General features: G+C 43.6%; 3 protein-coding genes and 1 non-coding gene across 8 annotated transcripts; 2 read left to right on the forward strand and 2 right to left on the reverse strand.

Annotated features, from left to right (window-relative positions):
* Positions 1–27: 27 nt before the first annotated feature.
* On the reverse strand, positions 28–8,709 carry TCP1 (t-complex 1). Its single transcript, XM_053938147.1, has 12 exons — positions 8,533–8,709; positions 6,894–6,979; positions 6,029–6,157; positions 5,562–5,659; positions 5,127–5,237; positions 4,249–4,430; positions 3,525–3,651; positions 3,017–3,192; positions 2,191–2,314; positions 1,071–1,263; positions 589–752; positions 28–332 (listed from the first exon to the last, which is right to left on the reverse strand). Exons 1-12 carry the CDS (start codon positions 8,603–8,605, stop codon positions 116–118), a joined length of 1,680 nt encoding a protein of 559 aa, XP_053794122.1. The 5' UTR covers positions 8,606–8,709; the 3' UTR covers positions 28–115.
* LOC128786541 (small nucleolar RNA SNORA29) lies at positions 7,575–7,710 on the reverse strand. The gene has a single exon (XR_008430332.1). It is a non-coding gene; the product is annotated as a small nucleolar RNA SNORA29 (small nucleolar RNA).
* Positions 8,710–8,924: 215 nt separating the features above from the next.
* MRPL18 (mitochondrial ribosomal protein L18) lies at positions 8,925–12,778 on the forward strand. Of its 2 annotated transcripts, none has more exons than XM_053939689.1 (4): positions 8,925–9,018; positions 10,650–10,830; positions 12,081–12,315; positions 12,573–12,778. In XM_053939689.1, exons 1-4 carry the CDS (start codon positions 9,009–9,011, stop codon positions 12,642–12,644), a joined length of 498 nt encoding a protein of 165 aa, XP_053795664.1. In that variant the 5' UTR covers positions 8,925–9,008; the 3' UTR covers positions 12,645–12,778. The 2 variants fall into 2 exon arrangements, with proteins under 2 accessions (XP_053795664.1, XP_053795663.1); XM_053939688.1 differs by lacking the exon at positions 8,925–9,018 and adding an exon at positions 10,065–10,217.
* Positions 12,779–13,793: 1,015 nt separating this feature from the next.
* Positions 13,794–25,923, forward strand: PNLDC1 (PARN like ribonuclease domain containing exonuclease 1). 4 transcript variants are annotated; one of them, XR_008430278.1, is made up of 20 exons: positions 13,794–13,894; positions 14,391–14,448; positions 14,565–14,638; positions 15,563–15,596; positions 15,721–15,844; positions 16,498–16,574; positions 16,863–16,969; positions 18,904–18,983; positions 19,964–20,101; positions 20,707–20,776; positions 21,029–21,114; positions 21,343–21,398; positions 22,445–22,512; positions 23,371–23,424; positions 23,640–23,682; positions 24,206–24,305; positions 24,751–24,926; positions 25,087–25,185; positions 25,280–25,395; positions 25,745–25,830. XR_008430278.1 is itself a non-coding variant. In XM_053939652.1 (19 exons), the coding sequence occupies exons 1-19, from the start codon at positions 13,819–13,821 to the stop codon at positions 25,809–25,811; spliced, it is 1,587 nt and encodes a 528-aa protein (XP_053795627.1). In that variant the 5' UTR covers positions 13,794–13,818; the 3' UTR covers positions 25,812–25,923. The 4 variants fall into 4 exon arrangements, 3 of the variants coding, with proteins under 3 accessions (XP_053795627.1, XP_053795628.1, XP_053795629.1); XM_053939652.1 differs by lacking the exon at positions 25,280–25,395 and having other exon boundaries at positions 25,745–25,923; XM_053939653.1 differs by lacking the exon at positions 25,280–25,395 and having other exon boundaries at positions 22,448–22,512; positions 25,745–25,923.
* Positions 25,924–26,201: the final 278 nt, after the last annotated feature.

Genomic DNA, 26,201 nt, shown 5'->3' on the forward strand with positions numbered 1-26,201 from the left:
CAAAAATTAAGTTTGTTCACAAGAAAATAGCAGCAACATTCAACCACTTGTTTTATTAACATTTTAGTTATAAGAGTGGGAAGTGTAAGTGAAACAAACATAAATAAAGCCTAAGTTATTCTTCAAGTGCTCCAGACTGAACTGCATCCTCATAGCACCCTCCCCTCTCTTCTTTAGTTTCAGGGTGCAGTTTAATAAGATCATCAATTCGAAGAATAGTAATTGCAGCTTCTGTTGCAAACTTGAGGCTCTTAGTTTTGACCATGGTTGGTTCAAAGACACCAGCTTGCTTGTTATCACGAGGTTTTCCATTGATCAAGTCAAGACCAATCCTGCAAAGAAGGAATGCTGTCAGATGGAGAGGGAGAAACAACAGAAATATAGCTGGGAGTATGCTGGGTAGCTACTACTTCATTACAGCAATACATACACATGACTGAAGGGCAGGGGCAAAGGAGTTCACTGATAACATACTTTTTTTTTTTTTTTACTATGCAAATCACAGTTCAGTAAACTGGGAGAGCAATTTTCCATCTAGGTCACCAATCCACATAACTTTAACCAGCCTTCTACCAGACAGATACTTGCCATTTCAGATTTTTGCGATCCGGGTTAACTTGAGCCTCATTGTGGAATGCTCTCAACTTTGCAACAAGATCTGTAGCATCCTGAGCAGCATTTACTGCCAATGTATTTGGAATTACTAACAGGGATCTTGCAAATTCTGCTATTGCAAGTTGTTCACGTGATCCCTAGAAAGAGGAAAAAAGTTTTTAAACTGATAGCTACAACAAGAGAGGAAAAAAATACAGCCACAATCAACAGCAGCACTAATAGGTAGGGGTTCTCACATGCAAAACCTGTGTTTGGGTCAAAAAAAACATAGAATCTAATTATAACAGAAAGAATTAACTCATAGCCTTCATTTTAAAGAACCATCTTAGATTCTGTAACATGATTAGGTTTTCATGAACCACAGAAATGACTTCTAGTAGATGTAAACAAATGCTTGGAGATTCATTGTGCAAGTCTAACACATACACACCATTGCTTCTTTGTGCAAGACTTACCATGCTGGTTGCATAATTTTCAAGATATATTGAAAGTGCTGCCTCTACAGCACCACCACCTGGGACAACAGACTTGGATTCCAAAACCCTTTTGACAACACAGAGAGCATCATGTATGGATCGTTCCATTTCATCACACATGAAGTCATTGGCTCCTCGTAAGATAATTGATGCTGAAGTACGAGCCTTTGTACTAAGAAAAAAAGGAATCAGAAGTCAGCTGTGTTGGATGGAATCTACATTAAAATTATTCTTGGCAATTTTTTTCTTCTAAAGCAGAGTTCAGTTGAGCCTCATTATTTCAACATTTAAAAGAAAATCTTAACATTGTTATGTCTCCTTGCCGGATACATATATTGTAACTTAGTAAAAAGTTTAATTTCTAACATGCATGCATCTAGTTTGAATTTTAGTCTTTTAAAGAAAGCTACCTGTCAAAGTGAGATGACAAGATGTTTTCCCATCAAAGAGGGGAAAGCATACTTAGATAGTAAGAAAGATCCCTTTTGCACAGCCGTCAAGTAACAGTGACAATTGTTGTCAATGTGACAGAAAAGGCTTTCACGTGGAGCTGGCACACAAGTGCCATGGGCAGAGTGTCATTCATGCTCAAATGATACCACAGGAACATTAACACCGAGAAGACATATTGAAGCAGTGGAAAAGTTATTACCCAAAGTATGCTCTCGTTAAATGAATTGATATTTAAGTCTTAAGGTACCAGACAGCAGTGACAGCAGCACAAGTGAACACTGTCTTTCACTACAAATTGAAAGATTTAGCTCACACCTCTTTATTCAGATGAAATTACTCAGATGATACCTATTTCCCTTTACCATCTCTAAAGAGAAGCCAGTTTAGAAACATTTTTTCATAAGCAAAAATTAAAGTAAAAACTGCCTAGCAATCTGATTGTCTCATATACCGCAGTTCACAAAATGTATCCAGCTCCAGCAAGAGATTAAATACTGATACTTTCACCTCTAATTTGCACTGGATTTGTGCATAACTATTTTCCCGTAACAACTCCAACCACTCAGCATGAAGTAAATAAATGGAATTTTATCTCAAACTTAGTAGAGAACATATACAAAATGAGTATTTTTAAAAGGATCCTTACTTCTTGATTAAAATCAGCTCATCATCACAGATTCTCTCTTGAATCACTTCTTCTGCCTGTCCCAGCATTAATGCCTCAAAACTCTCCTCACCTTCAAGATTTGCAAGGGTTGAACATATGGTTGCTTTAACAAACAAAAAAGTGAAGTTAACATTCAATTCCTGCACATCATCCTTTGCCCATTTCCCAGAACAGATGTACAGAAAGAAAAGCAGAAATAAAAGCTGTGTTGAATAGATTTTTCTTAAACAACACTTTTAGTTCTCAGGCAACAATTCAGTATTTCTGTTTATAACTGATAAACTGACTGCTCCTTTTGTTTAATTTTTACAGCACTTCTTTTTTCACAGCCAGTACAAGTTCCCATGCTTTACCACAATGAAAACATTTTCTTCCAAATTTAAGGATGGATAAAAATATGTACAGGCCCAGATTTTTTTAAAAGTATGATTTAGTGATTTAGGAGTTCTTCATCTTGAACTATCTAAACAATGTACTTAACTGTCTAAACAGAGGCTTGTGAATGCATGCATAATAAAGATTTCTAAATAAACACAGATTATGGCTCCTATTTCCATAAAAGGCCAGTCTTCACAGTTCAAGGCAGCTTCTTCTCCTCCCACTGTAAATCTTCAACAATCAAGTCTTACAATACTACTACTTTGACAAAGGTCACTTAAAAGCTAAAAAGAAGTGGCTCAGCTTTACTCATCCTGATCTTGAATATTAAGAAGTTGTATTTTAAAAAATAGTTAACAAATACCTTAACAACAGCTTCTACTTTGAAGGATACATTTATAAACCAGTTATTCTTACATAGACATACCTCCTGACGCCTTAGCAATCCGCTTAAGGTCCTTTTTTACAACTCTTCGTACTGCCATAGCTCCAGCATCAACGAAGTATTTCAGACACATATCATCAATACCTCCAGTGGTGAGAATAACATTGGCACCAGTGGCCAGAATCTTCTGGATTCTTTCTTTGGTAATATCTGACTCTCTGCAAAGATTAACGTCAAAGTTATAAAAAGGTATTAAAAAATATACCATCACATCTTGTCAGCCAACTTCCTGAAACTTTAATGCAGAGCTCTGCAAGAATGGACCACTGCACAAACATACTTGCATTTCTTGAAAACTGACTTAATACTAGTTCTGCCTCCAGAAGTGAAGGCTTCTTCCATTACTATTTGGTATTGGTGGAAAATGTTAACATTCAAAACATTTTTTACCTCTTGCACTCAGCCAAAATTACACTGAGCCACCTCAACTGAAGAGACCAAACCAAGCCTGTGAAACCCCACTGCCTCAGTTATTCAAGCTTCCACACACCTCTGCCTTATCTGGTCCAGCTTCTCAGGGTCTGAGATAACAACCTGAACACCAAGCTTCATTTTTGCTTTCTGCAGGCTGAAGTCAAGGCATGCAATCTTTGCATTAACTATTCTCTTGGTCATACCTGATGAGGAAAAATAAGCAAGAAGGATTTCGTCAAATTGATTTAACAGAACATCATGTTAGCATTAAGAGATTAAAATTAATGTTACTTTCACGTTTCAGATTTCTCCTGTTTGCTTCTCCACCTTCCAGTTCTGCCCTACTGCAGAAAAATGCCAATCGAGACTTTCCTGTGTTACCTTTTTACATACCCTGTCCCCAAAATGTGAATGACCATGACAATCTGACTTATCGGTCTCACATCCTCTAAGTCACCTAATCACAGCACAGTTCTGCTAAATGGAACCGTTCCCCACAAACCTGGCAGTGGCTCCCCACAAGAGAAGCGTTTAAGTTCCACCAGACCACAATGCTACCTTGCTGACACTGATCTAGGGAAACTACAGCAACTCACCAACACTTTGTGAATCACTGCTAGCTGGCAGGCTCTAGTCTATGAAACACTGGTGAAGTGCAGTATTTTGTGTTCTTGTTTAATTGTTCTGGAACTGAAAACCCACATGATTTGCAATGAATACAGCCAGTAAGGAGAGCGACACAGAAAGATGAAGAGGACTGAGCTGACACAAAAGATTTCTGAAACACAGCCTGTTCTTACCCTGAGAGCCCACCACGCAGTTCAGAGCGTAACCGTTCACAAGAATGCTCTCTTTCTGGCTGCGACCATGGGCCTTCAGAACATTAACCGAGTTGATGGGGTACCGAGCCTGACCCTTCTGGTCTGTGTATTTAACTGCCAGTGCAGCATCCACCACCATGTTAGCAAAGAAATCACCATCACTGAAAGGCTATTAAGGTTTAAACTGAAGAAGAAAAGTAGTATTATGCTTAAGGGGAAAAAAAAACAAAACAAAACAAAAAACCAACAAAACAAACCATGAACAGAAATAACTGACAGTGGCCAAACTAAGTTTCCAAAAAAGAGCTTCAGAAAGGCATGTAAGTACTAGCTCTCCTTAGCACTGTCTTAAAGGAGTTATTCTAAAAGCTGAAACACTGGTAGGAAATTATGACAGACTAGTATGAAACCTGCATTTTATCTACCTTTTGTTACTAAAGCTAAAATACGTACCCCTATGGTCAGTCTGCACAAAAGCTAAAAATGCAGGTTTTTCTGTGCCCATGGAGTAAAATTCAACTTTCTTTCCTCTGATTTGCTCCCAGATACTTCTGTAACACATTCTTCTATTCACACAACTCTTTATCTAGTCTCCCTAACAAGCAAAGCAATTGTTAGGAAACAATACCCTCTAAAAGCTATCATGATGTGCCAACCCAGATTTAAATAAATTGAGAAGAATTTGAACATGCTTTCCCATGCCAGGTCACAATACCTGTAAAATGCTTGTTATAAACACAGCTTCAATACTGTGTCATGTTCATAAAAACTGCTGCCAAGGATACACTCTAGCCTAGCTACTGAAGCTCTCTAATCAATCACTCTCACTTCACTCACTTGATCAATTCAAAGGATACACTCCTATAATTTTCGAGGACATTGATGTTTTAGCAGCATTAATTAGGCACTCCCTGCCCAACTCATCTGTGTTAATAACAAGATTTTCATTGATGTAGCGAACAGCTTCCCTGTAAAATAAAGACAAATACACTGGGTAAAGAACCACCCTCACAAAAAGAGAAAAAGTTACATGTTTTCAGCTCTTCTAAATGTTACCTCAAAGAACAAAGGGATAAAATCAATTGCTCTCCAAGGACAGTAACGTGGCTGTCATTCCTTTACACGATTACAGAAATGCAATTTAAAAAAAAGAAAACCCACAAGAAAATCCAACCCAAACCAACCAAAACCCCAGCACCCCTGCAAAAAAACCACCATATTCGACTTGGCACCAAAAGGTCTGTATTAATGCAGTCACAAAATGCTGAAATTCAACTGTATCAGTTTCTTACTTGCAGGCAAGTCGGTATCCACCAATAATGGAGGTAGGATGAATTTTCTGTTTCACCAGCTCATCCGCATTTTTGAGAAGTTCTGCAGCAATAATTACCTGTTTGAAATACAAACACTAAATATGTGCATTCCACATAAGCAAAGTATCTACCTTGTGCAACACAGAACTAAAACTAGTTTCTGAGAGCTACCTAATTCCAACTTCCATCAAGGTATCTAAAGTCTCAGGCAAGTTTTCAACACTCAGTATCCTTGTTTGTTCTTCAGGTCTTGCAGTTGTTAAAAAATAAAAACCAAAATTCAGCCTCTATGACCAACCTTCAAGATAGGAAAAATCAATAATGCAAGAGAGGTGAGCCAATTCCCTTCCAGAGTACCACTTTTCATATGGAAACTAGCATCTATGGAAAATACCAAATCTAAACACTGACTTTTGATATATCTGCATGTAAAACTTGCTACATACCACTGAGGTGGTCCCATCACCAACTTCTTTGTCCTGCAGGTCTGCCAGCTCACAAAGGACTTTTGCAGCAGGATGTTCCACTTCTAGCAGTTTCAGAATGGTTGCACCATCATTAGTAATGGTCACGTCCTAATTTTCAGAAATCAAATGTGCATATGAGGTATATTTCTATTACACTTTCACTACTGCGTTTCATAATGTTAATACAAAACCAAAATAATTATTCTTTGCAATTACCCATAAAATAACTACTCATAACAAAACTTCCCTGCTTCTTTTTAACCAGGAGTCCTATTCTAGCAACAGAAATGGTACCAGCGCAGAATCTGCACCTCCTTTTGATCAGGAAAGCCTTTATGTTACAGAACCTCATCAACATTTTGCAAATACTGGATAAGTAGTCATGCAATGACTTCTGTCCAACACAGTATTTTATTACATCAGCCTAGAAAATTACAAACTTTCTTCAATTGCTTGAAATATTTTAAAATATAAAATACCGCTTAAAATTTTGTTATTTTTTTTGTTATTTCTCCTGATATGGAGACTAGGATATACAAGTCAGCACCTGTTAAACCTGACATAAATGGTTAAACTCACTTCTTGCAATCTGATCTGTGTTTTAAGTGGCTACAAGGACTTTCCTACAGAAATTAAATAACTGTAACACATACATTACCACCACAATAGATGAAACTAAAACGATGTAACACACATTACACAATACTTAATTTTACCACAGTTCTCCTACCCTCTCAGGATAAAACAGGCACATGCACATTAGGCCTATGAAGCACACTAAATGGAAGCACTTTTACACAGGAATACAAGTCCTCCTGACACTTCTTAAAGTAACAATACTTACCCCAATATCATCCACCAACATCTTATCCAGACCAACTGGCCCAAGAGAACTCTTCACAATATTGGCAATAGCAGATGCAGCAGTAACTGAATAAATGAAAGGAGTAAGAAAAAACAAGTTTTATCTTCCCAGCTTTAGGAGGATTCTCAGGTTTATAAGAAACAGTGCCAAAAACCCACAAACCAGGAATTATACAAGAAGTGATCTAATCTAGTATTACATTTCAGCCTATCTAACCTGAAGCTTTACCTTACTTTGGTAGGCTTGCTGCTACTAAAAAATACAGTCTGCACCAAGCCTCACTCTTCCCTCCTAGCTGGTTTAGCTAGCTAACCTGGCAAAACTGACTGACCCGAAAAAGAATGCCTTCTCTGCTGTCCGTGTAAGATGGAGGACAGGACTGAGGTCAGAGCTGTAGTGGTGTTAAGATTAGGAGGGGTTGGTAGCACTGCTGCTTGTGACTGCAGCAAGCAGTGCCACAAGACTTCACAACTCATTTAGTCCTCAGTTCTGGGCAGACAGAGAACAACGGCATCACCACACATCGATTAGTAAAACATCTTTTGGTCCTTATCAGGCCTGTGACTAAAACAAAACATTTACTTCTGCGACTAAGTCACCGAACAGTGACTTTTGAGTCACTACTAAAACAACACAAAGCCTCTAAAACACTGGCTCATTTAAAGGTTGTTCTGCCATTTTCATATAGGAAAAAGATACAATCAACCTTTTCCTTCAGACCATGGCAAGTTTTTATCTATCCCACAAGCATAGCCACTTAATCTAGAAATTGAAAAAGTGGTAGTTAAATGGGAACAGTTATAACTCAGAGACCTTCAAACAACACAACAATTTCTTTTGCTTAGCAGGATTAACGGCAGCTTTCTGCACAAAATAATGTTGTACCAAAGGTGCCATTATTACGTGGAATCTCACTCGTGAATTAAGGCAAGGCTCGTAAATTTTAAGTAGTTGCCTAAAGTACCATTAGAGCTACAGAAGAGAATCTTTGTTTGATCGGGAAGCAAGTTTTGGCTTCTTCCTTTGTCTTTTGTCTACTCAGAATCTGAGATCGGTCTCGGAATCTGCAGCCTTCCCCCAGGACTGGGGGTACAATCCTGAGCAATGGGTAACGCGTTTCAGAACCACAGTTCTGAAACGCATTTCGAGGGTGGTCCCCACTTTCCGAGACAGGTTATTCCCTGTGCTGGGCAGCGGGGACCTCCCCCAGCAGAATTCCCCGCAGGCCTTGCAGGCTCAGGCCCTACGCGGTCGGGACGGGGCAGAGCGACCTCCGTGCAGCAGCAGCGCCCTGGCCCGGTGTTTGCTGCTACCAAGGGACGGAGGGCGGGGGAGGCGGGATCGCGTCGCCACTCAGACTCCTGGAAGCGGCGCGGGATGGCGTGTGCTCCTCTTCCGCCTGCCTCCCTCCCTCCCTCCATCCTTCCTTTATTCCCTCCCTGCAGGCAGCAGCGGCCCGGGATGGAAGGAATCTGTCGACAGGAGCGGCAGTTCCCGAGCAGACCGGGGCGGGTGAGCACATGGCAGAGGCGACCATGGCCGCGCCATGTTCGCTCCTTGCTGCCCCTCCCTTCCCCCTCCCGCTCCCCCGGCCCTCGCCGGGGCGCGCCGCCGTTACCGTTTTGCGTGCGGACCGTGTCACCGCTGGTCCGCTCGCCGAACACGGCCAAGGGCCCCTCCATCGTCGACATCTTCCCGCCCGGGCGCGGCGCCACACGCACAGGGAAGGGACGGGAGGGCGCGGCGAGGCGGGATGGCCGGGGCGGCGCGAGGCACGCTGGGATCGCGCCCCGCTGCGCGAGGGGGCGGCGGGGCGGGGCAGGCCCCGGGGGGGCGGGGCCGCTTCCCGAGCCTGCCCAATCCTGGGGCGCGGCACCGCCCGGCCTCGAGCCGCGATTGGCGGGCGCAGCTGAACAAAGGAGCCGCGAGACGGGGCCGGGGGAGGGCTCTTCCACGAGCTTCTAGAAGGTGTCGCGGGCCTGGGCGCGCAGGCGCGCGGACGCCCGCGGGTGGTGGGGCAAGGAATGGGCGCGGGAATGGCGCTCGCTGCCCAGCACTGGGAAAGACCCGGCTTTCCGAAGTGGGGACCGCGGCATGCGTGGCGGTAACTGTGCTTCTCAAACATGTTACCCAGTGCTCGGGATGTACCCCGATTCATGGGGGAAGGCTGCAAAGAGACCTGAGACCAATCTAGGGCTCTGAGATGGCAAAAGATGAAGAAGCTGAAGACCTGCTTCCTGGAGAAACTGAGATTCAAGCTAATACTTTCGGCAAAATACTTTTAATGAGAATTAGCCTAAGTCGTGAATTTGATTGCACTTGATAATGGCACCATTGCCTTGCTTGAAGGTCTCTGAGCTCTAACTGTTCCCGTTATCCAACCACTTTTCAATGGCCAGGTTAAGTGGCGATGGTTATAGGATAGGGGAAAAACTTGCTACAGTCTGAGGGTAAACCTCAGGGAGTGACGGGGAGATGGGGAACCTGCAAGGCTGAGGATGAGCACGTAATGATTCGTAGGGCATGATGTAAACAGACTTCTTGTATTTCGACAAACAGGTACCTTGTGTGGCCAGGAGTGACCTCAACCGCCTGGCTCCTGTGGCAGTGTCCAGAGTTCCTCTGGCAGGTGGTGCCAGGGTCTCATCAGGCCTTCATCCTCCTTTCAACACAATTTTCTTTCAGATGGCTCATTAAAAGCATTTTCAGGACTACAGCAGTTAAATACAGCTCCAAAGTAATGTTCCTGCACGATCATGCTTGCAGGAGGATACTTTGAGAAGGCAGAGCTCTGCTGTACCTGTGTGCTGCAGGAGCGGGTGGAAAGAAGCCTAAAACAGGATGACGGTAGCTCCCGAAACACCTGTTGCTTCTTTTACCCACTCCTCTTTCCGCGCCTTGGTCCCTCTTACATCCGTTCTAGGAAAAGCCGACCCAGTGTCGGCCGGCATTTCCTAAAGCCCTTTTTCCACGGAGAAAAGTTAACACATGATCCCCCGAGTCAGGGCAGTGTATTTTTGCTCTGTTTTGTGAGACGCGAGTACCACACAGGCGCCCTTCCCCGGGGAGCTGGCGCGGCTCAGGCGGCGGCCCCGCGCTCGGCGCTTCCGCCTGACCCCGTCGGCGGCGGGCGGAATTCCCGCGGCCGCTTCCGCGGGAAGCGCCGCCCCTCGCGCATGGCGGCGCCCGGGTGTCCCTGAGCGGAGGGAGGGGAGTGGCGGCTGCCCGGGGCTGCAGCGGTCCTGCTCCCCATGGCGCTGAGCAGCCGCCTGCTGCTGGCGGCCGGCGGGCTCCGTGCAGCGGGTAAGCCCAGGGCTCGCCGTGCCGGCCTTTCCCGGCGGCGGCTCCGCGGCCACCGCGCTCCAGGAGCCATCCGGCGGCCGGGTGTCTTGGTGGTGCTGCGGTGCCACGGATGAAGGGTTTATACCTTGTTATTTGGTAGCGCTGTCTCTGGTTTCTTGTGTACTTCGCTTTCAGTGTTTTGTAAAGCTTTGGACCTAGGGATCTCCTAGTCACGCGTGAGTTTATATTTTATTTACGAGTTTAGAAACGTTAGTATACTTGCAGTTCACCTCATAAATTGAGGAAACAGGTCGAGGTCATTCATCTGTTAAGTGCTTAAAATATAAAAGCAAGACTTCTGTAAGCTGTGTTATTCTGTATTGTGTCCATTCTCCTGTCTGCACTACGTGTTTTTTTAATCTGTGGTGGTTTTTATCTGCTCTCCCCTCAAAGGTCTTCGTTTTGCATCAACTACAGCCAGTCTCAAAACTGAGACTGAAGTGGACACAAGTGAAAATGAGGTAGTTGCCCCAAATTTCACTAACAGAAATCCTCGGAACTTGGAGCAGATGGCCCTGGCTAGGAAGGAGCGTGGCTGGAAGACAACATGGCCAAAGCGTGAGTTCTGGCACAGGTGAGTCAAGAAGTTACTGCCAGAAGTGAAGACTCCAAAAGAAAAAAAAAAACAAAAAACACCAAGACAAACCCCAGAAACCCACATACAAAATGTGTATTTTGGGTTGCTGAATCAGTTAGCACATTAGTGTTTCTTATCAGCAGGCATCTTCTGTGTTGAGAGAAGAGTGGACTAGTAGCATGTGAAAGCATATGTGGTCAAGATTTTTCCATCTATTGTTAAGGCAACAGTAATGTTGCTTAAGCAACAGTTTTTTAACCCAGGATTCCTTCACTCCTGTGCTTACCATGCTTCATGGTTTCTTTGAGGCACCATGATAGTCTGTTTGGGGTTGTTTTATGTTTGTGGGTTTTGTTTTGTTTTAATTTACTTGTCCTCTGGAAAATAAGTTCATTTTAAGCTGTCATTTCAAAGTCTTTATTTTGTTCTTGTGGTTCCCCTCATATGTATGTTCCACACTGTGCAGGTGTACAATGCTTGGTTTGGAGTGGGTGCTGGTCCAAGACAACATAGGACTGTGGCCCTGAGTAACTGATGAGAAATTCCAAGTTGCTCTTGGAATTTCACTCTTCTGAGCTAGCAATAGGAGTTGTGTGAGTCGACACAGGCAGGCAGCTGGAACGACCACAAAACTATGGCTGAAATGCAATTTCATTACCATAGCTTAATTTCATTACCTTGCTAACTGAAGGATCCCAAAGCAGCACCCAGGTGGAGACATAGGCGGGAACCCAGGCATTGTTAGGCCTAGTCTGTGCAGGTGGTGAGCCTGCTGTTGGCGCCCATTTATTAGGGGCATTTAGGTTTACCATCATGCTATGGTCTCCCCTGTGCTTTTTATCATCTCTGAGCTTTGATCTTCTGCCTTTCAAAATAGGGAGCTCAAGCATGTCCATGAGAGAGCCTCCAAGGCTCTTTAAACACCTGTGTTATCTCTACGCAGAGATTCTATTTCTCAAAACAGTGAGGATAAACAGCAGTAGGCATAATAGGTGGGGTTTCCCACAATGTTATTCTCCAGGACTTGGCATTCCCAGCTGCAAGGTCACTTCTCCTCATCATTTTTCTGCTTTTAACCTTTTCCTCCCAACATGAGTCCTATTTTGTGTCTTAATAAGCAAAACGAGTAACAGAATGTAATATATTAATACATTCAATTTTACTTTATAAAGAGACTAATTTATGCATTTGACTCTGTTCTCTGGAAAAGACATTATAATCCCGTGTTACTTTTTTCCTGCACTCAGATTACGGCTTCAGCGGACACAGCATTACGTGGAAGCCTTTGTCGAGCGCTCCAACGGGGATGTTGTGGTATCTGCCTCTACCCGAGAGTGGGCCATAAAGAGACACTTGTACAGTCCCAAGGGAGTAGCTGCATGCAAAAACCTTGGCCGTGTAATGGCACAGCGCTGTTTGGAAGCAGGAATCAACTTTGTGAACTTTAAAGCCATTATCCCCTGGGAACACCATTGTGACTCGGCAAGTACCCATCTACTTATTCCTTTGGCCCTTCTTTCCTTTTTAGGCATTAATTTTACTTCTCTTCACCTTTAATTTTGTTACGTGGCTTGACAATTCCTCCTTGCAACACTCAGAAGGGCTTTGACAAGCTGCAGTTCCTGGTATTAGGCTTCCATGAGGCTGTTAACCTCTGCCCCTCATATAACATGTTCCCACTGGTATTTAAGTCCTGCTGGCTTTCTTTTGTATTTATTTGTGTCTATCTTTTAAACAAGATTCAGGAATTTCAGAAAGCTATGGAGGAGGGTGGTGTTGTTCTGCATGAGCCACGAAGAATCTACCAGTAAAATGGAGACCGTTGGGAAGACTTTCCAAGGAACAAGGATCACTTCTTTGTTTGTGTACTGGCGCAGGGAAGGTCCAGATCTGGAAAGAGTTGGAATGTGTCATCTTATAATAAAATATTTTCAAATAGGTAGAAGTGTGTCGTATTCTTTATTCTAAAATGATCAACACCTTTAAGGCTAGAATAAACTTACTTAGTTCAACCTGACAGAATTTATTATTAATTCAACATTTTAAAAATATATTTTATTTTTAATACTTGATTTTGTTTGTTCCAGGCTGAACTCTGGAAATGCTTTGATATTTGATCCCTGTACACTGCCTGTCTAAGCTAGGAAAATGTAGTCATTACAATAAATGTTTAGAACTGTGATAAAGTAATGCGCAAAGTCTTAGTGAAAATATTAAACTCCCCCAACTCACCTTTGCACTTTTCTTGCAATCCTGAGATTCTAACTGCTTAACCACATGGATAGGTCAAGAAGGGAAGCTGCACAAATTCCTGCTATAGGGAAAAGAAGCCCCATTCTCCCCTTGTGTGGCTGCCTGCTGCTTGGCACAGGCTGGCTCTGCCTGATGGCTCGGCAGAGCTCCAGAGTACGACCAGGCTGTGAAATCCCCACAGAAAGTGTGTTGGAACCCTCTGACGGGCAAGTTCAGGGAGGCCAGCCTGGTCAGCGTGACTCCTGTACCTGTGTCCCGGAGCTGTGCCCGCTGCCTCGTGTGTGCCTGCTCTGGGGCAGGAGAAGGGAATGCCAAGGCTGTGTGCCGAGGTTCAGCAGCATGCGGGGTGAGCCCGGCCCGGTTCTGGCATCTTTATTAAATCCTCAGTATTCAACTGACATAATGAGTTTTACTGGATTTTTACCTAGTTGTTGGTTCATAATAATCACAACTCTCAGATAGTGACGGCCTCTGTGCGGTCTGTGTTTCCGGCAGACGCGCAGTGGGAGCTGCCCCTGCGCTCCCTGTGAGCGGGGGCTGTGCCGGGCGGCTCCACAGCCTCTCCAATTTCCAGCCTAAACCTCCTTGTCCTTCGTTCCCACCGCTCGGGAAGCTCCCGCGGTGCTGCCTTTCCCATCCCTTACTGCGGATCGGGCCCGCCCCGCGGGGCAGCTCCGGGCACGCAGGCGCGACGGGCCGGGCCGGGGCGCGCCGGGCCGCGGGAGGGCGGCGATGGACGTGGGCGCGGAGGACTTTGCCCAGCGCCTGCCGCGCCTCAGGCGCCGCATCCTCCGCGCCGCATTCGTGGGTGAGCGTCGGGGGCGTCTCGTCTGGCCCCAGTGCTGCCCTAGGTCCCCGGCCGGCCGCGCAGGGGGCGGCTGGCACCTGCCCGACGTGGGGACCCGGGCACTGAGGGGTATTGCAGCCGATAATGGCGCTGCTGCGCCCAGAACAGCGAGCACTGAGGCGCGGGGATTCAGCTGGGAGAGGGAACCCCGACTGCGCTGCTGGCCTCGCCTTGGCGGGCTGGGGACCAGGGGTGTTAGGGGTTCGGGGTGGGGGCACGAACACAGCACAGGGTGAGGCAGGCCACTCCTGAGGGGCGTGGGGGAGATGTCCCTGCCTCATCCTGCCACAGGAATGAGGCAGCTGGAGGTGTGAGCCCCACAGCTTTTTCTCTTGAGCCTACTTCCTGTGGTTTGACAAAGGTTATGGAGAAGAGAAATGTGTGGGAGACCCTCGTCCTGGTGGTGGTGAAGCGCATGCCTCAAATTCCGATTGTCTTGTTCTTTCCACTTCAACAGCCCTTGATATGGAGTTTACTGGTTTGCATTCAACTTACCTACAAAACAACGAGCCCAGGTAAAGCTGTTGGACTTGAAATGTGAGGGAGACTTGTTGCTCTAGCCCTGTGAGAACAACCTGTGCATAGCAACCCTTCTTGTGTCCACTCTCCTCAATTCTGGTTTTGTTCCTAGCCTGTTTGACTCCCCTGTGGAACGGTATTTGAAGGCCAGGCAGAGTGTTCAGCGCTTCACTCTTGTTCAGCTTGGTAAGTGCGGCTCTGACACGGAAAGTGATCTCCCGAGGTCATACAGGTAGCTGGCCTTTTGCTAACAGGTGCATCCTGCAGATGGCTCTGGCCTTGATTCACTCATTCCAGAGACGTTTGCTTGTTGGGTTTTTTCCCCCCTCTGATGTTTAACACTATCAGCTTTTTAATAAATAAAGTCAGGTGGGCTATATAGTTTTTACGGGTCTAAAGTTGACCATATTTAAAGGTCACAGTTAAAAATGCAAGGCTTTTAAATCAGGATGCAAGCAAGAAGCGTATGACGGCAGCTCCTGTTCAAAGCTGTGTCATTTGATACAGTGCATTATGAGTAAGGGGACTATGAGGAACATGAAGGCTGCTATTTCTGTTATTCCTAAAATAACAAATCAGCATGAGAAAGGGCCTGTGGAGGAGAGCTATTGACAGTTAAGAACCAGTAAAGAGTCAAGAAGGGAGCTTGAAAACAGTTTGAAATATTGTTGAAAGTCTTGGGGTATGTAAGATCTTCATGTGCCTTTTAGAGATTAACAGAACAAAAAAAACCCTGAGAAGTAAAATCCATGTTTCAGTCCTCTGTGGTGCCCAGCTTGTTCCAAACACTATTGTAGTGTAGTTGGACCGACAGACTCATCTATGTATGCACAGTCAGAGACTCATCACCATCTCACCTCTTGCTCAATCTATTTGTTGTTTAATTCAGATTTGACTAATTTTCCCACACTGCAGTGAAAACTTGTCCTGTTCAGCTCTCAGGAATCCAGGGAGTGGCCTGGCAGTTGCTGCTAGGATTGGCATAGTAACATATGTGAATGGAAAACATGTATTTCTTGAGGGGTTCCCCACATCCCTCATCTAATTTGCATGCTATCAGTAGACATCCAGCTAAACGCTGCCATCTCAACAGAGGTTTCTTTCTTGCAGGGCTGGCAATATTCTCAAAAGAAAATTCAAACAAGTAAGTAAAAAAGCAGTTTTCTGTTACAATGAGGATAGTGCAGTAGAGATTTTATGCATAATTCCCTTTGGGCAGAGTTATTTCTTGTAATTATCTTCTAGAGATATTTTTCTTTTCATTTTAGGTATGTGGTGCATTCATACAACTTTTTTCTCTTTCCCTCAACGCTGGGAATAAGGGATGTCGAATTCACCCTCTCTGCATCTAGTATTCAGTTCCTGTCTCATTATGGCTTTGACTATAACAAGGTATGTAATCTCTGTCAGAAATGCAGAACAGAGGAAATCTGTGCAACTGCAGAAGAAATCAGACTAGTATCCCTAAATGTTACGTTTCTGGGGTAAATAGCATCTTCCAAAAGTATGAATACATCATGCAGTTCGTTATCAACAAGGGTAATGAGTGCTGTTTTTTCTGAACTAATGTAAAGGCAATAGCTACATCCTTGGCAGCCTCAGACAGATTCTCCTGCCTCAAAAAAAAACCCAAAACCTTATCTCTGTTGAGCTAAGGATTTACTAAACAAACCCTGGTGGGTGTCTTTACTATCCATGAAGGTACAGAAGTATCAGTTTACCAGCATCCTATGTATTGCCACATTTCCCATAAAATTCAGACTGTCATCCCATAAGAGTACTGTTTTGCAATTCTGGGCAGGAAGCATCTGACTTCTTGATGCTTGTATCAGTAGTATCTTGGAAGTATCTTGGAAGTATCTTATTAAAAGAAAGGTAAAAGAAGAGCAAAAAAAAATTATTACGGTTGACAAATATTATTTTCTTTCCTCCATACGTGTTGGATTGCCTGCAGTTTGTTTGTCCTGACTAACCTGCTAATTCTCTAATACGCTATGAGAAAATCCAGGGGAATGTAACAAACCTGGCATTTTCTCTCCCTTCAGTTCCTCAAAGATGGAATCCCATACATGAATGAGGTACAGGAGAAGATCTTTAGGCAGCACCTCTTAGCAGGTACCTGGTAAGTCTGCAGGTGAGCACTTCTCAAAGAAGTGTCTCCTCAGTACTGTGCTCATGGCTCAGCTTCACTCAGATCACATTTTGTAGAGATACAGAAACCTGTTGATACGAACACCTCGCTGCCAGCTGTTCCAGCATGCCATGGTGTCTGAAGGAAGATTGAGATCACAGGGTATTATGTGGAGAATTGTGTGCTTGTTGGGAAATGAAGCTTTTGCATTCCTACAGCAAGGCACAAGGCTTCACCTGTAAAGAGCATTTCTCACACTGCCTCTTTCCCCTCATCCAGCACTAGTAATGCAGACAGGGATGTCCTGAAGAAAGCTATTGATGAAGTGACCTCTTGGATAGCTGCAGCTAAAGAAGAGGATACTATGATTCTGCAGGATCTGAATGGTATGAAACAGTGCCTCTCTTAGGTACCTGTGGGCTCTGAGTGAGTGTCGGGATCTGTGATATTTAGATGACCCCGAGATTACTGTAAAGTCTCTGTCTTTCAGCCCCGCTGCCAAAGAAGGAGTTGTAATTCTTCTGTGCTGGTTGTCAAGGTTGTTTATTTCTTCTTATCTAAAGTATTTTCTCTCTGACCTGCAGCAGGTCTGTCTCGCAGGACAGCGTGCGGGGCTCTGCCCCTCAGTGGGATGTTACAAACATTAGATACTAGAAACTACGTGCGCTATATTTACAATAACGTGCCAATATCTATCACCCATGTTGAACAGTGTGTCCACAGCCTAAACCAACAGACGAATGCCAACACCACAGTGAAACATGGAGGGCATGAAGAAGAAGAAAAAGGACAAGGCACACCCAGTTTCCTCCATCTTGCCCCCTTTGAATACCTTATCTAGAATCCTAAAATTCTACTTTTGCACCTGTGCCACACTAATTATTACTTATATCAAACACTCAGAGTTTGTAATTAAACTCTTTTCCATGGATAGAGATCAGAGACAGTGTCTCTCGGGGCTCTGTACAGGGAGGTTTCTGACCCCCTGCCAGGGTCTCAGACCTTCCAGGGCAGCCAGAGAGGGATGCCTGGATTCCCACAAGTGGGTTCATAATTTCTTGTGAACCTCTGGGGCTATAACTGTCCTTTCTTTGTTAAATTGCTCTATTGAGAGGGAAAGCACCAGTGCCCACCCTGCCTTTACAACGCTTTACCCCAGTTTATACTTTAGCTCCTGTCAGGAGTTCATCTCTGAGCTCTTCTGCTCTGCTCTCTTGGGGTGGTGGGTCTTTCTGAAGCAGAAGTGGACGTCTGGATGCTTGGAGCATGCTTTGTGGTAATTGGCTTCCATTTTGTGCTTCTTCTGAACTGGAGAATTTGTAGTTACTCTGAATCAGGATAATGTTTTAAATGTTTTAAATTCTGGGTGATCTAGTTTTTTGTTTATTTTCTTCCCCTCCTTTCAGAGTTGAGTCCCTCTCATTGGAGCAACAGGGAGTCCCACAGAGACACATATATGCCAGTGGGAATAAACAGGCCACTTACCCTGTATTAAGTTTTGGGAGCAGTATAGCAGAGCTGAGGAACTTCTGTGCTGACTTGAACAACAGGGAATTTTTGCAGGGACTAATTTGTAGGTTTACTCACAGAACCCAAAATTCAATCTTGTAGATCAGGGAATAAAATATAGAAAAGGTTAGGAGTATTCAAGGCTTTGTCTGTTGACTTTTTTTTGCAGAGTATGCAATAGGAGGGGTGGTGTGCTGTGCTTTTTATCTGCTTTGTCAGCTAGATTCTGATATTTTAAGAGTCTGGCACTGGTGAGCACATGTGATAAGAAAGACATTTATTTAAGTAATCAAGAAGACTGATTCAGGTGTCTCTTTTAATACTATTCAGAAGAGGACTGGGTTAGTTCCTTGTCAGCTGTGGGGGAAAATGCTTTGTGTGCTTGGCTTCTGGGTCTGTTGCTCTGAAACTGTCCAAAACCAGAGAATGTCTTTTTCAGAGTAGTAGCCTTCCTCCCTCTTCAGTTAGTCTTTTCCTTCGTGTCCTTACAAAAGCTCATTTGCCTGAAATTTCCACTGATTTTTGGGTTTTTTTGGTGTTTTGTTTATTTGTGGGGTTTTTTGGTGGTGGTGGTGGGCTTTTTGTGAGTGTGTGTGTGTGTGTGTGTGTGTGTGTGTCTGTGATTTTTGTTTGTTTTGTTTTCTTTCAGTCATTGTGTATGGTAATATACCAGGATCATCTGTTGAGGAATATTTTCTGTATGTTGGGGGAGAGATGTGTCAGTCCGTCTGTCTAGAGGAATGGTGTGTTTTCCTTAATGGGCTTGTCTGCACCTCTGAAGCTTCTACTGCCTTTTTTTTGTGTGTCATAGGCTATCATATGATTGAAGTTCAGCTGGTTCTGAGGCAGGCTCTTGAAAATGTTTGGACAGAGCCTCTTGAAGACAAGAAGGTGAGATGGAATTGTGGACCTTTAGAAAGGAGGATTTCTCTCTAGGCACATAGGACCAGCGTTCTTGCAGGGACTCTGAAATATTGTTTGTACTTTTAATGATAGGGTCAAGGAGGAGGAGAAGACAATGACAAAGGAGATGTTGATTGTGGGATCCTAAGAAAAGGGATGCAGAAAACCGAGCAACTCTGGTTTCTGTTTGTCCTGTAACCCCAAAATCCCTTTAAATCAAAGTGCTTGTCCTTGGAGCACTTCTGGAGGCACCCTCTCTGTGTCTTCAGACTTTATTAAGTCCCTCCTTCAATACCTCCACAAGAATGTACAGTTTTAGTGTTTTCTGCGGTTTTCCTTTGCTGACTTCTGCCATGAAGTTGCTTTGAAGACTTTTACTCTGTGATTTGCTGTTTTGCTATTTGCTACCGGTATTTTGCATTCAGTGCAATATTTTCTGTGTTAAAACTATGGTTGTGGACTTCTCAAGTTATGGGTTATGGGTATGATATCAGTCAGTTGCTTAGAATCAGCTTACAGAAATCTTTTTTTTGCATTAGTCCTATTTGGTGTGATAACTAATGCCCCCAGAATGTCAGATTTACCCAGCTTTCTCATCTGAAGCATTGCCTTGGGGACTCAGCTTGTATGATTGCTGTTTGTTTCTCGGTTTTTGGTACCATGAACTTACCATATTGGTATCAAGTTAAATTGAATTAGGTTAATTTGTGCTCAAAAAAGCCTTTTGGTAGGAATCGTCCTTTTAAGTAGAGAAGCATCATTAAGACTCACTTTCAGCAGGCCTGTTAAGTTACTGGAGCACTGATCTCCATATAGAAGTGAGACAGTCCCAAAGTCCCAGGGGATGCAGTTTTTCTGTCCTTCAGTGCCTTGAAGCTGAACTTGACCTCAGCATTACTGAACCCCAGTAAGCAATGTACATACAACTAACATGGGAGGCTGAGATACTCAGTGAGTTTTCTTTTCAGGTGATGGTGAAAAAAGTGAGTCCAGAGCATCGTCAGCTTCTGGAGAACTCTCCTTATGACCATTGTCAGAAAAAGCTCATTCTCCTGTCTGCTCGGGGCTTCACCAACCTCTTCCAAATACTTGTTAAAGTCAAGAAGGTAAAATGCCTTAACCCCACTCTTATTATTCATCTCTTTTTAATTTTGCTGTGTTAAACGCAATATTAAAAATCCTGGTGTTACACTTTGAGTCACCATCTAAGAAAGCTGAGCAGATTATTGCTTTTTGGGCAAGCTGTGCTTTTCAGCATGCAACAGACCAGTTTATTGCACCATGTGGACCATTGGTCTCACTTTGTGTGGAAATCATTACATTTTGTATGCAGCTTATCAAATGGATTTCAGCTTTAGAGGACTATGGGTGATGTGCAGCAAAGACCGTCCCTGTCCTTTCAAGTGAGCATGTAAATCTGATGGCTGGAACCTTGTTCAGCTGAACTCTGAATCCACTTAGCTCCTTAGGTCCACTGAAAATAGAATACTGCTGAGACAATAGCCTCTCAAGAGAGTCCACAAGTCTGATTTCCTGAAGTCAGTAGTCCTCCTGTGAGCCTTGCAGTCTGAATGACTCCTGTGCAAGCGTGTATGGATGTTGTCTGCTGGAGGAAAGGGTTACAGCTGTTGAGTGTGTCTGTGTTGTTCATCTCTGAGCTCTCTTCAGAAATGTGCTCCAATGGGCTGTTATGTTTATATTCCTCCCATAGCCCCTCGTGGGACACAACATGCTTATGGACCTTATGCATCTTCACGACAAGTTCTACAGGCCCCTCCCAGGTACTGCTGTGCGTAGCTGCAGTCCCGGGCTGCTGCCTTTGCACTGGGGGTGGAACAGGAGGTGCAGTGGCAATTTGCCACCACAGACATCTGCAGGGCTTAGAAAACAGCACGGCTAGTTGCTTCTTCTGAGTTCTAAATGCTGGAGAGAGCACCGTTGCCTGCTGTCACTTCTCTTTCCTATTACTTTGCAGTTGCATTGGATTTTCCCCAGTTTCCTGATGTCTTTCTCCACATGTGCTTTGCTTTCAGAAAGCTATGAGGAGTTTAAAAGGAACATTCATAACCTGTTTCCTGTCATCATAGACACCAAGACTGTAACAAAATCTATGCAGAAGGTGAGATGGACAGGTTTTTTTGTTTGAAGATTAAAAGCTTGTCTTTCACCCAAGAGAGAGGATGTCTTTCCTCCGTGCCCTGTGATAATAACAGAACTGCAAACAGTTCTCAGTGTTGCCTTGGGAAGTTCTAATTTTAGATATCATTTAACAAATTGGCAATGTAAGTAATTGAACTCACTATAAGGTCTGTCGTGGTTGGTTTTCTAATACATTCTTCTTTTATAGAAATGTCTGTTTCCTCGAGTATCTAGTCTTTTGGAGGCATATGCAGTTTTATGCAGGTAAGTGGTGGCCAATATAGCTTTCAGCAATCCCTGTGTTTTCTTTGGAAAGATATTTCACAGTCAGCCATTTCTCATGTTCATACTTTCCCTCCTCTCAAATGTTTTTCAATTGGATCCTTGTCTTTCTAAATTTAAGAGCAAAGGATTTGCACATCTTTGTTATAAAGGAATTGTGTAGTAAATTATTTGTTCTGAGTCACTTCTCACATTGGATTGCCGTTATTTCATTGGTCACAAATTTGGTTTGCATACAGCTGTATAGGCAGCTTGAGTATTATGTTGCTTATGTCATGTTCTGAAATGAGTAAGATGCAGTTCTTGGTGAAAATACATCCTAATTTCAAAAGCCTCTCCTAAGAGAGGGCTGCACTGAGCCCAAAGCAGTAACTAAAGACAATGTTCAAATGGAGCACATGAGTAGATGTTGTATCTCAACATCATGAGCTTAGTCATGATGTGGTAGGAGACTTATTTCACACTTCTTTTGTGAATTAATTTTTTCCATGTCAATTTTGCTAAGGAAAGGAAAATTTTGCCTGTTTCCTGTTTCCCTCTAGTCCCAAGAAGGAGATGCAAAAAGAATACTTTTTTAAAAACAGTACTGGGATCCTGAGGGTTTGTTTATTAGCAATTTCAGACCGCATATTCTGCTTGATTGTTCTTTGTTTTATTTCAGTCATTCCAGGGGTATCTGTTTAACCTCCAGGGTTCCCCATTCAAATAGAACTATCTAGTAAACCTCTTTCCCTGCAGTTTTAGTTCTGTTCACATTTTTTTTTTTTTTGCATGCAATTAGAACAGATTGCTGCTTACAAATTTTGAGCAAGGGAAGAGACTAAGAAAGTATTTAGGAGTTAGTTTTCAGGAAGAAAACTGGTAGATACTACTCAAGTATTTTGGCCTTTACCTAGAGGCCTACCAAAGTTCATTTTAAAGTCTCCAGCAGCTTTTTCTGAAATGAAGCTACAGCTCACTAGAGAACAGTAACTTTTCTCTAACATATTGAGGAAAGACAAAAATATCACACATCCACTTGTCTTCAGCAGCAACCTGAATCCCAAAGGTCCACCGTGCCCTGTTATAGCTCTTGCAAGTGGCTGCTCAAGATATGGTATGTTCTTAAGCAAATCTTCAGTTCTTAAGCAAATCTTCAGAGTCAGATAGATCAAAAGAGGTTTGTTGTATTCTGTGAGTGACCACATACAAAGCATGAGGGAATGCCAGTGGGTCTGCTGAATTTGCCCAGAGCTGCTGGTACACATTTTTGTCCAGACCCAGAGCCTGGGCTCCCAAGTTGTGTGTTCTGCATGTCCCTGGTAGCTGCTGAGGGTAATGCAGGGCAGGTTTGCGTCATGCTGCCGGTACAGACAGCATTTACACTGTGCTGGGCTGGACTGAACCTGACTTGGGCTGTGAAGTCAGGAGCCCTTGAAAGGGCAAGGGGAGGTGGGAAACAGTTGTCTTAGAAGGGAAGGTAGAAGGAACTAATGGCATAGTAACAGAGCTTGGTGACTGGTGTGCAGGGTTAAGTAATGCCTGTGGAGGAGGTTGTGTCCAGGACATGGTGCGATACTGACTGTGAGGCAGATGTTTTCTGGCTTCTCCTGGCAGCATCGTGTCCTGCAGCATAGGACCGCCTGTGTTTTGAAATGGTTCCCATACCATCGATAACATAGACGACACAGTTTGGTTTAGACTTCCATAAAACTTAAATTTTTTTAATGTGCATCTTGCTAAGCTTTTCAGACATTCATGTAACCGCTGCTGCTTTTTTGGTGTTCTAAAATGCATGCTAGAAGCACAAACTTTTTACCGAGTGTAAAGTTTTCAGGATGAGAAAGGAAACAGAGCTGAGGGGGGGGGAAAGAACCTGTAGAATAGTGGATCTTACGAATTAGGAATCTGCAGTGTAGTAGTTTTCACAGCATGCTAGATGTGTTTACTTCCTCATTTTGTTGGACACTTACAGCTGAGAAGGAATCTCCTCATGAGGCTGGCTATGATGCATTTCTCTGTGGTTCAGGTAAAATGCTTCTTAAAAACTCCTTCAAAGTTTGTGTTGGGATTTGGCAATATTTTCCTTCTCTCTAGATCTATTTGATGCTAAGGAATATTTGTTTATACACAGTCTGTTGCTCTTAGTAACTTAGCTGCACTTCAATGCATTTCTGCTTTCTATGTATTTAGCTGTGTTTCTCTAGCTTTCTTCTAATGCCACTTCATTATTCCTTTCTCTAGTTCTTCTGATGTCAGCTCATTTGCTACTATGCAGATCCACAGAGTGAGTAATGTTTAAGTGTTAACTGAAAATTGCATTACAAAGGATGTTTTTCCTATGGAAAACACTCTTCCGTTTGCTCTGACTTTTTGTTTTGCAGGCTGGCCTTCCTTTTGGACAAAAGAAAGTGTTATTGGAAATGTCATGCTCTAATTCGATTTTTATTTTATAAATCTGAAAGTAGTAGTTTTATGTCAAAGCTGACATTTTAAAAATGAAATCAGGGGCCATGTGATGGCTCAGAGGTTGGGAAATGACATTGTGACTTCTTTATTCTTGAACAAGCTCTCTGAAGTTCAGTTCACTTGGGTAAGGGTCAAATAATTTTCCATTAGTTTCCATTTTTGAAATCTCTGTGAATCAGTGCCTTCAGTTAAATTCCTTTCCCTCTTCTTGCAGCTTTTTGACTTCTGTCAGAAGATACTAAGATATGAAATACCTATTCTGTCGCTAGTTGAAGAGCTTCACACTGTGTAGTGCAGCACTGGAGAAACAAAACTTTGTTCTCTTTTGTTTTCTGATTTAGCAATGCGGTGGAGGCTGAGCCTTCTTTCTCGCAGTATCTCACCGTGTTAGCTGAGCACGTGAACAAAGTGAATTTCATCCGAGGTGGTGTTTCAAGCATTGTGCGTATGAATTGCAGGTCTGTGACGTGTTGGTGGGGTGCATAGGTCAGTAGCCTACCTGATGGCTTCCTTAGAGGAAAGGAATCCACTGGTGCTGGGGCCCACCTTGGCAGAAACTGTTGTCATACAAGCGATACAGTGGACCTTTTAAAATGGCCAATGAGTTGAATTTCTGCTTTGCAAAATGTATTTATGCTGTTATTCTGTACTATGGCATTAGCCAGTTTACATTGCTGTTTCTCAGATAGTTTGTCCATGGTAGTCGTGACGATTTGCTTTTATGACAATATTTAGATGAATCTTGGGGGAAAAAAAAAATTACACCAACAGCAGTATTATACAACCTGTCATTTATTCATCATGTTCTGATATTTTCTGATTATATTAATAGTGCCTCTATAGTATTTCCAAATTCAGATATGTCTCAATATTGTACATTTTCTAGAATTTTTCTGGGGAAGATTCTCCTTGCCGTCATCCCCCTGCCTTGGTTGTTCATGTCCGAGGCTGGCCAGGGGTGACTGAGAGACAGATTTACCAAGAGTTTAAACCTCATTGTCGCTTTGATGTCAGACGGCTTTCAAAGAACCAGTTCATTCTGCTCTCCAATAAATACAAGCAGTAAGTGATCAGAAAATCTTAACTCTCAGTCCTCTCTTCCTCTGATCCAGGCCTTTGTCCCACCCCCTCTCTGCTGTGAGAGCTCTTGGATAGAAATTCCTGCCCTGTGGGGTGCTGTAAGCAGCCTGCGGGCTGAGCTCCAGCCGTGCTTTCATTGCAGCGTCAGGCTCGTCCTGCGGGATTACAGGCACCACCCTCACCTGCAGGTCTCCGTCTATCGCCACTGGAGGCACTCGCCGAGCGTGAACTGCCTGCTGCAGTGAGTTGCGGGAGCACGGGAATGGGGCGGAGGGGGGAGCATTCCTTTCAGGTCCGAGGCCCTGGCGCAGCAGCAGCCTGCCTCGTGTTTGCAGTGTCCTCCTGCCAGCCCCTCAGAGGAACAGGGGACTCAGAAGCAGGTGCTGAGTGGCTGGTCGTGAGCTTTCAGCCCTGGGCGACTGGTCTTTTATCTCTCTCATGGTTAACCCAGGTATGTTACCCCGAGGATAGCACAAAACTACGGATGTGCTGTCACAGCAGAGAGGTGGTAATCTTAGTGAGCTGTAGTACCAGCTCTAATAAGCTCAGTGTGAGGGAGGCAGAATCTAAGGTGTGGGATGGATGTGGGTTTTTTTCTACAGCTGAATTGAAAGCTTGGTAGTAGGAGAGAATTGCGGATTCAAAGTGCACCCCTCTTGTGAGGTGGTGACAGTGATGCTCATGAAGGGTGAATTTCTGCCTTGACATGATTTGAAAAAGAATCTAAGCACTTAATAAAACAAAAATTTAAGCCGTACATATAAGTAGCCTAACAACATTTTATTATTCTTGTCTCTTAGAATCTCTGGTATTGTGGCACTGTGGTCTCTCTTGGCCTTTGTGCTTGGAGGAGCTCGCAGCTGTTGACTCTAAAGGACTACTGTAGAGATGAGATGTGAGGAACACTGATCTTATTTCTTGTGTTTGTCTGTTTTGTTTTGTTTCATTCAATAAAATGAGAAAAAAAAAAAAACAAACAGATAAAACCCCAAAACTGAATACTGTTTGAATTGCTTTCTTGTAAATCTTTTTTAAAGGGGGTGTGTTGTTTTGCAATTTGTAGTATTTTGTAATCTGCTCAAAGCATCATCTCCTCCTGAAGGGGGAGATGATTGTTTCAATGCCTAATTTACTTTGGTCTTGTGTAGGTTCTTCACAGCTATTCATACCCTCAGTTTGTTTCCAGTGCCGGTGGTTGCTGCATAAAACACATTTCTGATAAAATTCAGGAAGTTATGAAATGAAAGATGCTATTTT

Source organism: Vidua chalybeata, chromosome 3 (genome assembly GCF_026979565.1).
Source record: "Vidua chalybeata isolate OUT-0048 chromosome 3, bVidCha1 merged haplotype, whole genome shotgun sequence".
Lineage (NCBI taxonomy): Eukaryota > Metazoa > Chordata > Aves > Passeriformes > Viduidae > Vidua > Vidua chalybeata.

What these genes read in the sequence shown, in the direction of transcription:
- PNLDC1 (XM_053939652.1), top strand. Translation starts at nt 13,819, where the DNA reads ATGGACGTGGGCGCGGAGGACTTTGCCCAGCGCCTGCCGCGCCTCAGG. An exon ending in ATGGCTTTGACTATAACAAG is followed by an intron (nt 15,845 to 16,497) that starts GTATGTAATCTC and finishes CTCTCCCTTCAG; the next exon opens with TTCCTCAAAGATGGAATCCC. An exon ending in CTCTCCAATAAATACAAGCA is followed by an intron (nt 24,927 to 25,086) that starts GTAAGTGATCAG and finishes CTTTCATTGCAG; the next exon opens with CGTCAGGCTCGTCCTGCGGG.
- TCP1 (XM_053938147.1), bottom strand. Translation starts at nt 8,605, where the DNA reads ATGTCGACGATGGAGGGGCCCTTGGCCGTGTTCGGCGAGCGGACCAGC. An exon ending in TGTTGGTGGATGATATTGGG is followed by an intron (nt 6,158 to 6,893) that starts GTAAGTATTGTT and finishes TCTGAAAATTAG; the next exon opens with GACGTGACCATTACTAATGA. An exon ending in GTGATGGGACCACCTCAGTG is followed by an intron (nt 5,660 to 6,028) that starts GTATGTAGCAAG and finishes TATTTCAAACAG; the next exon opens with GTAATTATTGCTGCAGAACT.
- MRPL18 (XM_053939688.1), top strand. Translation starts at nt 10,166, where the DNA reads ATGGCGCTGAGCAGCCGCCTGCTGCTGGCGGCCGGCGGGCTCCGTGCA. An exon ending in CGGCGGGCTCCGTGCAGCGG is followed by an intron (nt 10,218 to 10,649) that starts GTAAGCCCAGGG and finishes CTCCCCTCAAAG; the next exon opens with GTCTTCGTTTTGCATCAACT. An exon ending in AAGCGTGAGTTCTGGCACAG is followed by an intron (nt 10,831 to 12,080) that starts GTGAGTCAAGAA and finishes TCCTGCACTCAG; the next exon opens with ATTACGGCTTCAGCGGACAC.